This window comes from Grammomys surdaster, unplaced genomic scaffold (genome assembly GCF_004785775.1).
Source record: "Grammomys surdaster isolate TR1022 unplaced genomic scaffold, NIH_TR_1.0 125977, whole genome shotgun sequence".
NCBI lineage: Eukaryota > Metazoa > Chordata > Mammalia > Rodentia > Muridae > Grammomys > Grammomys surdaster.
In genome coordinates, this window is record NW_021620793.1 from 32825 (window position 1) to 51126 (window position 18302).

Sequence of the window (18302 nt, forward strand, 5' to 3'; positions counted from 1 at the left end):
CCTGTGGAGACTAAATTTTAAAAAAACTTAACATTCTCTCAGGATTATTACTGAAGGGATTCTAACCATATAAAGAAGTGACTGCAAAAATAGGAACTCATGAAGAAAATCATTACCAAGGAGAGGTGTGTGCAGAAAGTGGTAAGCGCTAGAATGTCTGGCTGCTCATGCGGTACACTGGGCAGAGGAAATGACTGACACTGAACAGGCTGTGGCCTCCTCTCGCCCCTGACTGTCCTAGGATGGCGCCATTCCACTGCCTTGTACATCTCTTCCGAATCCAAGTAACAAACTTACATTTCCAGGAGGTTGGGGAACCATATTGCCGCTTAATGTGGGCCCCGCGCACGCGCAGTAGTTAGCGCTTCCCGCGAGCATGCGCAGCGTTGTTCATCGCCATGGCGCACGCGCAGAGGGCATCGCTCCCAGCCCTCCCCCCGGCACGCTCAATCCTCCGCAGGCGCACTACCTGGGTTGAGCCCACAGAAGTCAGAGGCCGTCCAGCTCTTTGCGTTTTTGTTGGGCGACCCGCGGCGCACTGTGTGACGCGCACGAGTGCGTCACTTCCGCCCCCTCCCGGGAGGCGGCGCTGGGCCGGTGGCAAGCCCCCGGAGGGAGCCGCAGTAGTACGACGAAAGATGGCGACGAGCGGCGGCGAAGAGGCGGCGGCAGCAGCTCCAGCGCCCGGAGCCCCGGCGACCGGGCAGGACACGACCCCGGGCTGGGAGGTGGCGGTGCGGCCCCTACTGTCCGCGTCTTACTCCGCCTTCGAGATGAAGGAGTTGCCGCAGCTGGTGGCCTCAGTCATCGAGAGGTACCGGGCGGCGGCGCTGGCGGAGGGGGGGAGGGGAGGACGTGCCGGGTAGTGAGTCCACTCTGTCAGGCAGCTTCCCGTCGGGAATTCACCCCACGCATGGCTTCGGGACTCCGGGCGCTGGGGACGAGAGCTCCTCTGGTTTCCACCCAGCTCTGGCGTAAACCATCCCTGACTTGATTTACCCTCCCTAGCAAAACTTTTATGGCTGCTCTTGCTGGAGGGCGTGGCCGGACGCATTTGAGGACTGGCTATTGAGATGCAAGGTGCTGCTCCAGTAGTGTCTCCTGCCCGCGGCCCCCCCCCCCCCCCCCCCCCTTGTTAAGGTCAGGGCGTGGATGAGTTTGCATTTCTGCCTGCCAGCAGTGCCTGAGATTTACATTGGAGATCTACTATGTGGTTTAATAACGGTCTTTCTTTGGTACTGTGATCACTGGGGGCACGTGCTGTTTCTGTGACTGAAGCCACTAGTTACCACTGAATACTTCGGTTTTACTTTGCACTGTAATTGCATGTATCCGAGATCTAAGTCCTTCTCTTTCTCAATAAAATGCTTTCAGATTTTTACTTGGGATTGTTCGTTGGCTTGCTGTTACGTGTTCATACCTTTTTATACAGATTGTTAGATTGCAAGAGTCCTATTTCTTCATGGGAACGTGGCGATTTCTGTGTCTACCTTTCCCTGACTACTGGGCTCAGAGCAGTCTTTGATACGTTTAATAGTAGACTCGGGCTTTTAAAGCCTGTCTTTTCACTTTCGTTTTCCTAGCCAAACCTTGCTTCAATAACTCCCTAAAATTGCCAAGCGGGTCATTTTAGCTTGTTGGTCAGCAGGATATATCTAAACGTTATTTGGAAAGGTAGAAATCGCTGTGGTTTGGCATTATTATTTATCACAATAATAGTCACTGCTTGTGATGTTTTGGATGAATGATCTTTAACAATTTATAATAAAACAGTGACTGGGTTTGATAACTTTAAGATCTAACAAATAGATTTTCTTGCTTAATTATGTTCAAGATTGTTTTGAAGATGAAAAGTATCAAAAAGTATTATTCTCAAATTATCTAGCATCTTTTAATTTTGCTATCTTTTTCTCCTTTTTTAAAGAGTCCACATGTATGTGTGTCATGTGTATTCAGATGCCTCAGGAGGCAGGAAGAAGGCTTCAGATCCCCAGGAGATGGAGTTACAGGCAGTCATGAACTACCTGGCACTAGTGCTGGGATCTGAACTTGGGTTGGAAGAACAGGAAGTGCTCTTAACCACTGGGCCATCTCTCTGCTCTATTCTAATCCAATTGTGTGTGTGTGTGTGTGTGTGTGTGTGTGTGTGTGAGAGAGAGAGAGAGAGAGAGAGAGAGAGAGAGAGCGCGAGCACGCGTGAGCGGGAGTGCGTGAGCACGTGAGCACTCTGGAGATCAGAGGACAAGTTTTAGGAGTTGATTCTCTCCTATCTGTCTGAGAATTGAACTCAGTTTGTCAGGCTTGGGTGCTAGCCACTCACCCCATCTCCAGCTAGTTCTATGGCCTCCCATTTCACTGTCTTAACTGTTTAAATTGCTGCTAGTTTTCTTGAGTCATGCTTTCTACTTCCAGTCAGCAGTGTTCACTTCCTTGTAGACCTTTTTCTTTTGTATTTATGGATGTGAACTGAGGTTATGATGTCATTTGTTGATAATGTACATCCCATTTTCTTTCTTTTTTTTAAAGATTTATTTAGTTTATTTATGAGTACACTGTAGCTGTCTTCGGACACACCAGAATAGGACATCCAATCTCATTACGAATGTTTGTGAGCCACCATGTGGTTGCTGGGATTTGAACTCAGGACCTCTGGAAGAGCAGTCTGTGCTCTTAACCACTGAGCCATCTCTCCAGCCCCCACATCCCATTTTCTTGGCCCTTGCATTTTAAACTTAGAGCAAACCCTTGCAACCTGGCGAATCCAAACACAGAACTAGATTTGAATTTTGCTAAGTGCTAGTGACTCCTCCACATTCTGAGTTACCTGAGAGAACTGCCAGGAACTGCCTGTGTTTGTAATTTGGTCTTTATCATTTTGGGAAAAGTGATCTGTGTTTTATTGGAAATCTGGAGTTTTGAAGTTCACATTCTGGTTTCTATAGCTCAGTTAAGTGTAAAATCCTGTTTTGTGTCTTCTTGGGAGAAATTTGATCATACAAGAAGAATACAGCTCTGGCATATACATTTCTGACTGTGTAAAACAGTTTGGTATTAACTGTGTAGAACATAAGTCAACCGCCTATCACTAAAGGGTTAGATAGTAACTGCAGGTCTGTGGACTGTGTGGGCAGCCATGTGTGATATTATCCAAATTTGACCAAATGCGTATTTAACTTCTTACATGCCTTGAAATGTACACATTGTAGAAGATTCAGCCATTAAAAGATATCAAAACCAGCCACTCATAGGCAACTAGCTGAGTTTAGACTCTGGGCCCTGGTGTGCTGACCCATCCCTTAGAGCACACTAACAACATCAGTTTCTCAAATGTTTTCTCTCCAGAGAAATACAGCAGAGGACTCAGAAATGTGGAAGCATTTGTTGCCTAGGGCCTTAGGCCACTTAGTATAGCGTCAGACTTCAGCCCCTGTTCCTGCTTGGGTGGACATTGTAAGTTCAGGGGCCCAGGCTACTACTGGGTTGCCGTTGTGTTTGTGGGATGGTTGTTCTGTCTTCTAGACTTCCCTTGTTTCTTATCTGGTTACAGCTGCCTTCCTTTTCTCCCTTGTCCCCTGGGACCCCTGTTTTTCTGTGTCACTGTTTGTTGTGTTGGCTTCATCATCATAGTCCCTGCTCCTATCTGACAGTCTGCTCACACATTGAACAACTCTCCTGGAACTTCTGGGTCTGACACTGCCCCTTGAGAGATTCTTCTCGATATTTCCATTTTACCTCTTGTCTCAAGTCATGCTTTATAATTGGAATTGACCTTTTAAGAACAGAATACATTGGAAATTTTTAGGGACTAATCGTAACTATCTGATAAAATTGCTTGATGTTAAGACCACCTTGTGAAATAAAGGGCAGTAGATTAGCACGGGTGAAGTGATGTGTACCCTCAAAAGTGTCATTAGATCTTTGAAAGAAAATGATACCTGAGTTTATTTGAGTATGGGTGGCTTCTATTGTCCATAGCCTGCAAGTCTTTTAGTACAGACTGAAAACCTTTTAAGTGTTATACTGCCCAGAGAATTCCTTTCAGGACTCTGCCAGACATGGTTGGGAACATAGCTGACATTTAGTCTACATAGATTTAAAAAACAACACCCTTACCTTCTTCTTAAGTGGCTCTAGCTTCTTTCATGATAAGCATCCTTGAAACAATTCTGTCTCCAAGGTATTCCTTGGATCTTAGGGCAGAGCTGCTGTCTGGGACAGGGAAGGCTGTTAGAGCATTCCAGCAGGTCGTGCAGATCCTGAATAGAAGGCTTGAAGAGAGCCGGTGCTGCCCTGACAGTTGTCTGCCTTTACATACTAGAGTGACATAGTTGACATTGAGCCACAGAAGGGAGAACCCATCGCCAAAAGGAGGTGTGCTTGGAGGTCAGTCCTGGTGTCTTGGTATCATGTTCACTGCTGGTTGGTCAACAGCATGGGAGAAAAATAGAAAAGTGGGACAGAAAACTCACAGTTCTTTGGTTAAATGAATAGGTGTATGTGTAACTCCAGATGCCATGTATAAGCATGTGTGCACTCACATACAAGTAACACGAAAGAGATAATGTGATGGCTTTTGTATTTAGGAGTTGAAGTTGATAGGGGGCTGTTGGCTTCCACAGTCTGAACTAGACATACAGTGTGTCCCCTAAGGGGAAAGTGAGGTGAACCCCATGTCTGTCCTTTATCATGCCTCTCCTCAGATTCCTTTTTCTTTCTAAAGTGAGTTACATATCTCTAGATGCTAGTTCATTTGTTTCTTCTTTTAAAAAAAGATAGTGATTGTTTCTGTATTGTCAAATTTCTTTTTAAAAATTTATGTATTTTAAAAAAAATATGAATGCTCTGCCTGCATGTATTCCTGCATGCCAGAAGAAGGCATTAGGTCCTGTTATAGATGGTTGTGAGCCACCATGTGGTTGTGGGAATTGAACTCAGGACCTCTGGAAGGGCAGTCAGTGTTCTTAACCACTGAGCCATCTCTCCAGCCCCCCTCCATCTCCCTTCTCTTTCTTCACTTAAACATCAGATCTGACTCTGACCTGATGCCTTCTGTTCCTCTCTTTCGACTTAAGATAGAAACTCTCATTGTCTTTGTCTAATGGTGTTTAAGGTGCGGTGGGGATATGGTTGCAAAGTTTGTTAGAAACAGATGTTTCAGGAAAGGTGGCATGCCTTCTAGTCTCCTCACTTTTCTCCTGGTGATGTCTGTGTTTAGTGTCTTCATTCTTCTGCCTACTGAGCCTTCTGCCCTTTGTCCCTGTTCTCTGCTTTCCTGGGGGAATGGGTTATATCATTATTTGGTGACTTCTTCAAAAGCAAGAGAGAGAGTGGAATCATGTCTATTCTACTTTCTACCTTTAAAAACTTTTATTCCTGACCTTATCTCTATTTGCCCTAAGTATTTTACTTTTATATAAAAATACTGTGTATGTATATGTATGATGTCTGTATGGATGTTGCATTTGGGTACTGGCACATATGTGGCAGTCAGAAGACAACTTTATCCAATTCTTTTTTTCTGCCTTTATGTGGGTTCCTGGGCTCAAACTCAGGCTTTTAGGGGCCAGAGCCCTTAATTAACATTGAGCTGTTTTGCTAACCTACCATAAACAAATTGTTATTGGAGGAGAGTTCAGTACCATTTTTTCCTCTACCAATACCCATCTTTCTGCTCCACTCCCACCTTCCAAGGTGCATTTTTTTTTTTAAATTTTATTTAAGTATATGAGTGCACTGTCATGTCTTCAGATACACCAGAAGACAGCATCCGATCCCATTACAGTGGTTGTGAGCCACCATGTGGTTGCTGGGAATTGAACTCAGGACCTCTGGAAGAGCAGCTTAACCGCTGAGCTATCTCTCCAGGCCCCTCCCCCCCAGGTGCATTCTTGTTACCTTAATGTAGTAAGGTTGCTGTATACTTGGGGAGGGGGAAGTAGGGGGAAGACTGGATTCTGATATTTCATAGTGGGTAAGACCGACACAAACACACACAGAGGCAAAGCTGGGAATAGAGCTCAGTTAATAGAGCAGTTTCCTAACATCCGCATAGCTCACTCTCCAGCAGCACCCCAGCCAGACGTGTTGGATGCCTGGTGGCATATACTTGGCACATTCCTGTAATTCCAGGACTTGGGAGGTGGAGGTAGGAGGATTAGAAGTTCAAGGTCATTCATTTTCACTATATGTTCAGTTCCCAGTTGCCTGCAGTATATTAGACCTGTGAGCCAAGACCCATTTGGGGGCATGGGTCAAATGACCCTTTCACAAGGGTCCCCTAAGACCATTGAAAGACACAGATATTTACATTATAGTTTGTAACAGTAGCAGAAGTTAAAGTAGCAATGAAATAATTTTATGGTTGGGGGGGTCACCACACCATGAGGAACTGTATTAAAGGGTCACAGCATTATGAAGGATGAGAGCCCCTGCATTAGACTGTCTCAAAACATCAACAAAGAGAGGCTGACAGAAACAGCCATCCATCAACTCTCGTTCACCCCACGTCTCTGACTGAGCCAGGCAACTAAAGCAGTTTGCTTTTTTCTGAGTTTGCATGTGTATTTATTTGTTAGTTGATTTCATTATCAGAATAGGAATGAAAGTGCAGAATAAGCCCATCCTTTGGGTGTGTAGTCTTTCTCTAAGATTGGTAAACTTGAAAAGAGCGGAGATAAGCAGATCTGAACTTTCAAAATACAACAGTGAAGGGCAGTGACTCAGCAGACTACTTGGAATTATGGAGTAGGAAAACACAAAGAAAGAAGATAGACAGGGAATCTCAAGTGTGTGCTGTGAAGAGAAGGGTGTAGTGGAGATCCTTAGAGAGGAGACACCAGTCCTCTGGTGGAGGAAGAGCTGCTCAGGGCTGAAGGTTTCTGTTTCTCTTGTCTTACCTGTCATGACAAATAGAAGAGTCTGCGCTGGTGGGCAGGAGGGTCCTGGTGCGTCATAGATGCTCTAGGCAAACAGTTCTAATAAGGACCTAATCTTTGATACACATTCATCTAAACCTTGATGACTCCCCAGACAGCAAGGCACTTGCATGCCAGACTCCAGAGTGTGGTTTTGACTTAACTCATGGCGCATACTGACACAGTCCAAACACAGACTTGGCGTTTTGGTTCTAGTATTTATTTGGCAAGAAGATAAGCCTCCTGGTGAATGGAGCAGCTCTGTTTACATTCACTTGCTGGGCGGATACTTCTAGCTGGGGATTAATTCCCTGAGGAAACTGTTTAACCAGCTCTCTGCTCTTTGCATCTAATAAGATACATTTTATCTTTTCTTTGCGGCGTTTGTGTCTGGGTTGTGCCTTACCTTCTGATTTGATAAAGTGACTTTAAATGTATCAAGTCTTTAGGGAGAGTTGGGCTCCAGATTTTCCCAGAAGAGGGCATTTACTCCTCTAAAGACAGGGATGAGGTTTGAGGCCTGCTGCCATCTATCTAGTGTTAGCTTCCTTGAAGGGGTCCTTAACTCAGGAAGGGAGTGTTGATTCTGGAGGGGGTGTGTGTGGTTCTCACTGAGCGTCATTTATTCTCTCCAAGCCTCTGTGTTCTGTGTCATGTTGGTCTTCAGAATGGATTACTTTCTCATCTGCTTCTGCTACCACTAGTATGAGTACTTTGGTTGTCACAATTCAAGTGTCTTAAGTCAGTAACAGAGCAAATTGGACCATGGGTGTGCCAGTGTGTGCGCACGCACATGTGTGCTTTTTCTAATGCTGCAGTGTTCTGTTGTTGAGCCATACCCTTAGCCACATTCTCGCTTGCATTTCCTCACTTGGGTTTCGTCTGAGGGGTGCTGGGGATGGAACCCAGAGCCTCACACGAGCTGCACAAGAGTTCTGCTACCGAGCCACAACTCCAGTTCCCTTCTAATTTTATTTCTGAGACGGGGTTTCTGTACGTAGACCTGACTGTTCTAGAACTTGATGTGTAGACCAGGCTATCTTCTTGCCTCTGTTTCCTGATGCTGGGGTTAAAGATGGGTGCTGAGCTCCAACCCCTTTTTAAGAACTTCTAAATGAGTTTGAAAATGTTTCTTCTTCATTAGCCTCTGCTGCTTGTTTAACCTGATTTCTTCAACAGGATGTTTCAATTTAAGTCTCTTAAGCTTCTTAAGCTTAAGTAGTTTGTTTTTGTGGTGCCGGGGTTGAAGGTGCTGTGTCCCTGTACCATTCCAGGCCCCGTATTGAATATAGCCATGAATAGCTGCTTCCTTCATTTCCTACCAGGTAGGGTGATGAGAGGTGGAATGGTGGGCACTGATTGTGAGTGACATTGTCTTTCTACAGTGAGTCAGAAATCCTGCACCACGAGAAACAGTACGAGCCATTCTACTCATCCTTTGTCGCACTGTCCACGCACTACATCACCACGGTCTGCAGCCTCAGTGAGTGCATCTGCTCTGGTACCCTGGGGCTGGGAATGGGTAGGCTGGGGCTAGGGAGTCTCTCCTTGAACAATTTGTTAAAGAAATTCTGTTTCAGCAACTCTTAGGGCTTTCACCTGTGAATGGAGGCAGCTGGTGGTGGTGGTGGTGGGGTGTGTGTTTGTGTGTGTGTGTGTGTGTGTGTCTGTATGTCTGTATGTGTCTGTGTGTTGGGAGTCTATGTGTCTGTCTGTCCCCTGACCTTTTTCTGCCCTAGGAGGGAGTGTATTGCCCTCCTCACCTGGGCCAGCCACAGGGACTTGAAAAGCTGCTGGCTTTGTCACCTGCCTCGTAACTGTGGAGTTAGCCTATTTTAATCAAAGCACTTCATTACTTTTAAAATATTTTCTTGCCATTTCCATTTTAACTTATGTGATTCTATGCTTGCTTGCCCTTTTTGTTATTTTTTAGAGATTTATTTTCATTTGTGTGTGTGTGTGTGTGTGTGTATCTGTGTCTGTGTCTGTGTCTGTGTCTTTGTCAGTGTACATGAGTGCAGTTGTTCTTGAAGGTCAGAAGAGGGTATTGGATCCCCTGAAGCTAGAGTTACAGGGGTTGTGAACTGCCTGTTGTGACTGCTGGGAATTGAATTTGGGTCCTCTGCAAGAGCAGTGCACAGTTAACTGCTAAGCCCTCTCCAGCCTCTTTTTATATGTAATTTTTTTTTATTCTTTGAAAACTCCATGCATATATTTAGAGAGTGTGTATGTATACATACATATGTATGTATATATCCTTCAGCCTGTTGTCCCTGTATCCCCCCAACATACCCCCTCCCGACTTCATGTCCTGTTTTAGTTTTAATAGCTCACCAAGTCAGTCAGTGCTGCCTGGATGCACACAGGTGTGGGCCCTTCACTGGGCCACGGGCTGCCTGCCAGAGAACACACCAAAGAAAAATGACCCTCCCTCACCATCAATAAGTTATCAGTAATTCTTGAGCAGTGATTGAGGCCTCGTGAGCCCCCATGCATACATGCACTCATTCATTCATTTCTTCACTGACTGAGACTTTTGGCCCAGGCTGGTTTAGAGCTCACTGAGTAGTCCAAGCTGGCCTGGAACTTGCCTGGTGTCAAAGCATTTGTGCCTGTGGCAGATTGATTCGTTGAGGGTGATCCTGGTGGGTAGTGACATGGGCTGGCACTCGCTAAGGAGGTCCCTGCTCCTTACTGGTTTTAGCGTGCATGTGAATCTCTTGTCTTCTTTGTAGTATAAAGAGATTTTGACCTTTACTCCCCATTTGCTGATTTTTTTTCACCCTTAAATTGACCAAGTCCTATTTTACATTATTTCAGAATTTTCACATTTTTCAGTTCTGATGAACTCTAATTGCTCTTAATAATTTGCTAAGCAGGTAAATTGAAAACAGCCTGTAAAGTTGCTTCTGAGTAACCTTCCAGTCTAGGATTGTTATGAGCTCTGGCCAGCTTCTGGAAGCAACTGTAGGTCTTGCATAATGTCACTTAGTACCTGTGACAAGGAGAGGTCATTCTCTAGTGACCAACAGCATGAACTTATGAGGCAAACCTCTAGGACTTTACTGTCATTGTTTAACTCTAGGTAGTTTAGCTGTGTGTGCTTCAGTTTGCTTTTCTGTCACAAAGATGAAAGGGAGGAAGGGTGCTGTGTTTGCAGTCTCACCACTGAGGAGCATGAGGTGGGTGGACCAGGAATTCAGGTTCCCTATTGCTACCTAGGGAGTTTGAGGCCAGCCTGAAGGATATATTGAGACTCTGTCTCAAAAACAAAAGAAGGGCTGGAGAGGGTGTGGTACTTAGGAGCACTTGCTACTCAGAGGACCTGGGTTTGTTTCCCAGCAGCCATTTGTTGTCTCACAACCATGCCTAACTTCAATTCTAGGGGATTGGATACCCTCTTCTGACCTCTGACACTAGGCATCTACATGGTAGTGTGTGTGTGTGTGTGTGTGTGTGTGTGTGTGTGTGTGTGTACATACATGTACAGGCAGAACACTCAGAAACAAAATAAGTAACCTAAAATATGGTGGGAGAGGATGAAAATCTCTCTTACAGAGTGACCTAAGGACTAGATGAGCAGATGCATTTGAAGTGCAGGAGGTGCAGTGTGCTTCCTGTTAAAGTTACGTTAATTTCTCGTCAACACTAGATTAGAGGATGTATAAGCATTTGGCCCTTGCCATCCAGCGGGTGATAGCTGCTGACAGTGCTGAACCTGCAGAGCTAAGTGCTTGCTCTGTTGCTGTGTTGAGTGTGAGGCTGAGCTGTTGGCTGTTAAGTGACTGTTCTTGCTTCCCAGTTCCCCGGAACCAGCTTCAGTCGGTGGCAGCTGCCTGTAAAGTCCTCATTGAGTTTTCCCTTCTGCGTCTGGAGAACCCGGACGAGGCGTGTGCTGTGTCCCAGGTGAGAGCAGAATCTCTGTTTCTGACCCTTATTTTAAAAACAGTTGGAAGTATGAGAGCTGATGGATGGGTGGTATCAGGCAGAAGCGAATACACCTTTTCTGAGGCTGGCAGATAGTAATTATTTGTGGGCCATACCTTGTCTGTTCCAGCTTGCCAGCAGAGGTCTTTATATTAAAAGCCCGGGGTTGCAGGGATGGGTGGAACGGGCAAGTGAGTGAATACAAACTATTGAACTTCATTTACATGAACCGGCAGTGCGTATAGTTTAGCAGCTGTAGACAGGCTAGAGTCTTTCCCAAGGATTGAGAGTTTCCGAATGGTTAAGCAGGGAACAGAGAGAAAGATGTGTGATTGACAGGGTGGCAGGCTTGAAGGAAAAGGGACCTAGCTTTACCACTCTCCTCCCTCCTATGGCTGGTTGTTGCCATGCAGGCATGGAGGCATCAAGCTACCATGTTGTGCATTATTGAGACTCATGAGGAATCCGTTTGTTTTAAGGCCTTGTGTTTTTATAAAAGTTAACCACAGCCTCATGTTGAAAACAGAAAAAAAGTGATACACGTTGAGAATAAGACTGATTTGTAAATGGCTTAGATCTTGATGACCATCAGTTTGGGGTCTTTGCTTTGGTGCTTTTCACTGAAATTTTATTCTCCCACCTCCACCCCCTTCTGGAGGTCCCAGGGATCGAACCCCGGGTCAGATGCCTGCTAGCCAGCTGCTCCAGCCTCATGTCATCCCTACTCCCAGCCCTTCACATGTCAGTTACTTGTAGGAACCCAAATTTGACCCCATACTAGTTAAGAGTCCCCAAAGTATAGAAGTTTCTAAAAGACATATGTGACTTTATTTTCAGAAACACTTGATTCTGCTGATAAAAGGTCTGTGCACTGGCTGTAGCCGACTAGACAGAACAGAGATTATCACCTTTACAGCGATGATGAAGTCCGCCAAGCTTCCACAGACAGTGAAGACACTTTCAGATGGTGTGTGCCCCGAATACCTGGTTCCATGACCACCCCTGTGGCCACTGCCACCTTCTGGGGTACTCTCCTCATCCTCCCCCCTTTTCTGCTTCTGAATTTATAGTGGAAGACCAGAAAGAACTGGCCTCACCAGTAAGCCCCGAACTAAGGCAGAAGGAGGTCCAGATGAACTTTTTGAACCAGCTGACCTCAGTTTTTAACCCTAGAACCGTACCATCCCCTCCCGTTAGTCCACAGGCTCTGGTGAGTTCTTCTGCCCAAATAGCCTCATCTTCATGGATTACGATGATAGAACTGGAAAGATTGTGTTTTATGTTTTACTTAAAAGCTACAAGGTGGGGGATGGGGAAAGGGGATAACATCTGAAATGTAAATAAATAAACTATCGAATAAGAAAATTAAGTTTTGTGAAGAGAAAAAAAAAAAAAGATGCAGCATACCATCTTGGTCAGGGACAGGCCATACACATGATGGTAGATCTATAAAACCTTGTTGTCTAGTGACCTGTGGGCATCTTGGTCTCTGTGAGCTTACTCAGATGCTTATACAATGACAGATTCATTCAGTGAGGCATTTCTTAGAATATATCCCAGTTGAATGACGTTTCTGTGCATGGCTTTGGTAGAAGTAAATCATACAAAACAAATCATACAAAGTGGAGCAGACGCACACCCGTCTTCCTTTGCGTGCTCTGCACCGTTGCGTGCTCTGCACCGTTGCGTGCTGCTCATTCTTTTGTGCTTGCTCAGGGCAAATGCACAGGAGCGCGTGTCACTCTCCTCACAAGGAGCCACTCTGTGTTTGATGGAAATAGACAGTTTCTGAGCTGTGGCTGGCTCTACTTTTCTCGTCCTTTTGTCTGGGTCAGTAGAGAGTTTCCCATGTGTAGCGGGGTGTCGGAGCATATCCAAGGAGCTGCCTTCTTGCTGTACTAGCGTGTGCCCAGCAGCAGGCAAGTGGTCGTGACAGTGCCTGTGTTCCTCTTCAGGTGGAAGGAGAAAGTGATGAACAGTCCTCCACAGATCAGGCCTCTGCCGTCAAGACCAAGAATGTGTTCATAGCTCAGAATGTGGCTAGCCTTCAAGAGCTCGGTAAGAGCCTGTCTGCTGTTAGAAAGCTGGTCTGTCTTCTTAGAAACTGTCTTGCCTGTGCTTCTTCCGTGTGGAGGAGTAGTATCAGACTTCTGACAATGGCCTGTTAGAGAATGTGCCTTTTTGTTAATCCAGGGGGCTCCGAGAAGCTACTCCGAGTATGCCTGAACCTGCCCTATTTCCTGCGCTACATCAATCGATTTCAGGATGCTGTGGTGGCCAATTCTTTCTTCATCATGCCTGCCACAGTAGCTGATGCCACCGCTGTTCGAAATGGGTAAGGTGCTCTTTGACCCCGTACTTACATTCTAATGAGAAGGGGTGTAAGTGGCTAGTTTTTCCCGTGCTGGTTGTCTTATGAGACCACAGAAGGGAGTGTTTCTAGGGGCCCTTGCTGATGTCCTGTTGTGTTCCAGTTTTCACTCACTGGTGATTGATGTGACCATGGCCTTGGATACCCTTTCTCTACCTGTGCTGGAACCCCTCAATCCTTCTCGTTTGCAAGATGTGACAGTTCTCAGCCTCAGCTGTCTGTACGCAGGTGAGAAGTTACTTTTGTCAGGTTTAATGTTTTTCAATCCAACATGGATTTGATTTGAGGCAGCCATGAGAATCCTGAGAGCTCTCTTCTCTTTCCTTGGCTCTCTTACTTCAGAGACCATCTAATATTCCATGGAGGCCAAGGAAAGTCATTACAGGAATCCAAGTGATCTACTGTTTAACTGCTGCCCTTGACTGCATGTGTGTCTGTGTGTCTGTGTCTGTGTGTGTGTGTGTGTGTGTCTCTGTGTGTCTGTGTCTGTGTGTCTGTGTGTGTCTGTGTACATATGTGTGGGTATATGTGGCGACCAGAGGTAAACTTTGGGTGTTGTTCTTCAGGAGCAGCGTCTCTTCTTTCGGTCTTGAGACAGTCTCTTGCTGTCTAGAAGCTCACCAGGTAGGCTGGCCAGCAAGCCAGGGATCCACATCAACCTCTTCAGTTCGGAGATGACAAACACACCCCACTTATGCCTGACTTTCTAAATGGGTTCTAGGGCTGGAACTCAGGGCCTCACTTTTACATGGCAAGCACTTTACTGACAGCCATCTCTGCCAAAACTTGGCCTGTGTGCGTGTTTGATCTCATAGTGTTTGAAGTTATTGTATACTATATGAAAAGCCCAAGGCTGTTCATCTGTCGAGATGAGCAATATGTCGTCTGTGCTCACAATGAGTGATAGAGAATAGAGAGCCAGGTAGAATAACATAAGACAGTGCAAGAGGGTGCTGGGAGATTTGGATTCTGTTTTGAGTGTAGATCAAGGAGAGGTTGAGCCTTGCTGTGAGATTAGATTTGAGGATAGCTTCATGGGTAGGTGGTGTCTGAAGAGTCATGAAGAGCATGACTTAATCTTGTTTCCATAAAGTCCCTTTCCTACTGCTAATCAGGTTTTGATGGAAGTGGGGCCTGACAGCTGGGCTGTGTGTGTTTTCATTCATGTGTGCTTGCCTTTGTGAGCACATGTAAGGCCAATCACTGTTGGGTATTTTCCTTTATTGCTATCTACCTTTCTAAGAAAAGATTTGTTTATTTTATGTTTATGATTATTTTGCCTGCACATATATACATATATATGTGTGTATATATATTTTATGTATATGTATATATGTTATGTATATGTATACATATTAGGTATGTATACATATACACCGTGTGCATGCCTGGTGCTATATATCTCCTGGAACTGGAGTCACAGGCGATTATGAGTGACATGAGGGGCTGGGAATTGAATCTGGGTCCTCTGGAGGAGTAGCTGATGTGCTTAACCACTGAACTATTACTCCAGCACCCTACCTTTTTAAAAGTTAGATTTCTTTTTTTTTTTTTGGTTTTTCGAGACAGGGTTTCTCTGTGTAGCCCTGGCTGTCCTGGAACTCACTCTGTAGACCAGGCTAGCCTCGAACTCTCGAACTCAGAAATCCGCCTGCCTCTGCCTCCCAAGTGCTGGGATTAAAGGCGTGCGCCACCACCGCCCGGCAAAAGTTAGATTTCTTTATGTAGTGTGCGTTTGTATGTATTTCTCCCAAGTGCTAACGACAACGGTTTGCACTTCCACACCTGGCCTTAGAGGGTCTTCTAAAGGAATTTGAAATGAGTGGGTACCACGTGACTTCCATGTGCACCACTTTCTGTTTATGATTCCCTGCTGATAATTGATCCATTTGTTACTGCTAATGGAGTACTCCTGACACAAACTGTGAGCTAGTTTGTGTGTGTGTGTGTGTGTGTGTGTGTGTGTGTGTGTGTGCGCGCACACGGACGCACTCACCTGAGATTACATGTGTATAGGCTTGAGGTTATAATCGAGTGTGCCTTCCTCTATCTTTATGCTTATTTTTGAGACAGGCTCTCCCAGTGAACTCACAACTCCAAACTTATGCTTGTTTTGCATAAGCTAACTGGCTTGTGAGCTTTCAGGGTCTGCCTGGCCTTGTCCTCCCCTGCTCTGGGCTTACAGACCTGCACTGCTGTGCCTTGGGGATCTTTATGCTTGCATAGGCAGTGTTCCCCTCCCCACACTTCTTAGGCCTCCTTCGTAGGCCTCCTTGGTGTGGTGCGGCTCAGGGTTTTCACAAGTGTATGATGTCATGTGTTTACCGTTACCATAGCAAACAGAATAGTCTCTGCTCCAGATCTCCTCTGCTGCTGCCTTTGTCTCATTTCCCCCCAACCCTTTATAACCACCTACCGCACTTATTGTCTAGGGTGGTTTGTCATCAGCATTTTGGATGTAGCTTTTTCACACTGGCTGCTTCTACTAGCAATGATCATTTAAGTTTTCTCTGTGGTTTTTCTCTCTTTGTGTCTCATTTGTGTGTGTGTGTGTGTGTGTGTGTGTGTGTGTGTGTGTGTGTGATGTTGGGGATTAAACTTATAGCCTCACCTGTGCCAGGCCTGTGTGTAATACTCCTGTGTTTGTGTATGCAGCCTTTTTGTTATTTGGAGAAGTAGTAGTTCAGTGGCCCATGCTGGCCAGGTATGACTTGAACTGGTGAGATTCCTGCCTCAGACTCCTGAATATTGCGACTGTAAATGTGCCATGCAATGCCTGGCTTTGTCCATCATCCTGAAGGACAACTTGCTTGCTTCCAGTTGTTGGCAGTTATCACATGTTGATGCACAATTTCCTGTATGCTGTGGGTCTCTTCTCCTTTGGGAGAGTAGCTGGAGTGTAGCTGCTGGCTTCTATGGCAGCAGTGTGTTTACACTGCCCTTTGGAGTTCTTGAAGGAGTCCAGTTATGCAGTTGTTTGTGGCTAGGGTTTTAGCATCATTCTGTCTTGGGTTTGAGGCATTCTCAAGATTGGACTCTGTGCCTGTTCTTTTCCAGGTGTGAGTGTAGCCACCTGCATGGCCATTCTTCATGTGGGTAGTGCCCAGCAAGTGCGAACAGGGTCCACAAGCTCCAAAGAAGATGACTATGAAAGCGATGCAGCCACAATTGTTCAGAAATGTGTAAGTCAAGCATCTGGTGATGTGGTAGCCTGTGACTGTTAAAATGTGGGAGTGTAGCAAGTTCCACTTTTTTTCTTAATGGAGTTCCCATACACCCAGCCCTGCATCAACCAGCTTTTCATGACAACTAATTCATTCTATACACTTATGGCAAAACACTATTCGCTATGGCCTGCCTGAAAGTAGCCCTCAATGGTTTATGGAGTAAAAGTTAAATGTGTGTAGACATGGTGTCTGTAGTCCTCTTCCCTGGATAGTGTCTCTAAGAGGGATTCAGCCAAGGTGTTGGCCATATTTGTTCCCATACATGCTCCCTCTTCCTGTTGTGTGCAAAACACAGCAAGTTTTCGGCAGCCATAAGCCATGAAGGATTAACATTTACTCTGTAAACCATTGAGGGCTTATTGGATGCCCTCAATGTACTTTCAGGCAGGACATAGCAAATATCGTTTTGCAGTAAGTGCATAGAAAGAATTAGTTGTCTTGGAAAGCGGGTTGATGTAGGGCTAGATCTATGGGAACTCCTCAGAAGGTGTCATGTGCCGAGGGAGGTACAGGCAATGTGAGGTCAGAAACTGGTGGCAATAGATTACCAAGTGACCAGACAGTTACAGTTCTTCTAGTAGAGCTGGCTCAGGTAGGGTTTAGATTTGTGATGAAGACCTGACCTGCTCAGACTGTATGTCTGTTTGTTTCCCGGGCAGCTTGAGATCTACGACATGATTGGACAGGCCATCAGCAGCTCCCGCCGCGCTGGTGGTGAGGTAAGAGGCATCCGGGGTGTAGGTACTTTCTGTCTGGTGTGGATTTCCCTGCTGATGTCTGGTTTTGTCCTTTCTCTACAGCACTTCCAGAACTTCCAGCTGTTGGGCGCCTGGTGTCTGCTCAATAGCCTCTTCCTCATACTGAATCTCAGTCCCACAGCCCTGGCTGACAAGGGGAAAGAGAAGGACCCATTGGCTGCCCTCCGAGTCAGAGACATCCTTTCTCGTACAAAGGAGGGAGTAGGCTCCCCCAAACTGGGGCCTGGCAAAGGGTATGTGTCTGCCTGGAAGCTCTTGTTTCTGAGTGCTGTGCTGTGTTTCCTGTTTCACAGGGTGATGAGCTGCTCACCCCACATCAGAGCTTGGTTATTGGCTGCTGTAGATTGTTGAGCAGCCTATGCAAATTGAGCATGCTGTCCTGAGCATCTTTGTGTTAGAGGACTCCCCTTCTAGCCCTGTGAATTTAATAACAAAAGCAGTAAAGGCCTTGGTCTCCTCTTGCCCCAACATCTGTATAGGTCATGGTTGGTTTTAATTCTATTTCCTCATCTGTTACAAGGAAAAAGAATGTCTGATGTGTGCGTTTAGAGTCTGCGACAAGCTTAGATCAAAAGATGAGGTGTGCTTGCTAGGAAGTGGGTACCAGAGAATGCAGTGTGTCGCTTAAGCATTTGTGTAAGTCGAGTCATCATTGGATCCATACTCTTATTTTATGTACTTGGCTGTATTTTATTTGCTTAGTTTTCATTATTTTAGATTTATCTTATGTGTGAGTGTTTTGCCTGTGTACATAGGTGTGTACCATGCACGTGCCTAGTAGCCACAGAAGTCAGAAGAGTGCATTAGATCCCCTGGAATTGGAATTATGGATGGTTGAGTTTCCCTGTGTTGGTGCTGGGGACCAAAGCTGATCTTCTGCAAAAGCAACAAGTGCTCTCAGCTGCTGAGCCATCTCTTGATTTGTATGGGTGTTTTGCCTATGTCTGTATGTGTGTGTGTATGTATGTATGTGTGTGTGCATGTATGTGTGCATGCGTGTGTGCATGTGTACATTTGTATGTATATATGTATTCCATGTGCATTCCTGGAGGCCAGAAGAGGGTGTCAGATTCCCTGGATTGTAATTGCTAAGGCACCTCTCACT

General features: G+C 45.7%; 1 protein-coding gene across 3 annotated transcripts in view; it reads left to right on the forward strand.

Annotated features, from left to right (window-relative positions):
* The first annotated feature begins 638 nt into the window (after positions 1 to 638).
* Ubr4 (ubiquitin protein ligase E3 component n-recognin 4) overlaps positions 639 to 18302 on the forward strand; it is a 110622-nt gene continuing 92958 nt past the window's right edge. For all 3 annotated transcript variants that reach the window (XM_028754014.1, XM_028754015.1, XM_028754016.1), the window contains exons 1-11: positions 639 to 814; positions 8300 to 8397; positions 10717 to 10820; positions 11679 to 11808; positions 11912 to 12051; positions 12797 to 12899; positions 13035 to 13176; positions 13316 to 13440; positions 16270 to 16394; positions 17099 to 17158; positions 17240 to 17430. In XM_028754014.1, the coding sequence (XP_028609847.1) occupies positions 639 to 814; positions 8300 to 8397; positions 10717 to 10820; positions 11679 to 11808; positions 11912 to 12051; positions 12797 to 12899; positions 13035 to 13176; positions 13316 to 13440; positions 16270 to 16394; positions 17099 to 17158; positions 17240 to 17430 (1394 nt within the window). The remainder of the gene's footprint in view (positions 815 to 8299; positions 8398 to 10716; positions 10821 to 11678; positions 11809 to 11911; positions 12052 to 12796; positions 12900 to 13034; positions 13177 to 13315; positions 13441 to 16269; positions 16395 to 17098; positions 17159 to 17239; positions 17431 to 18302) is intronic.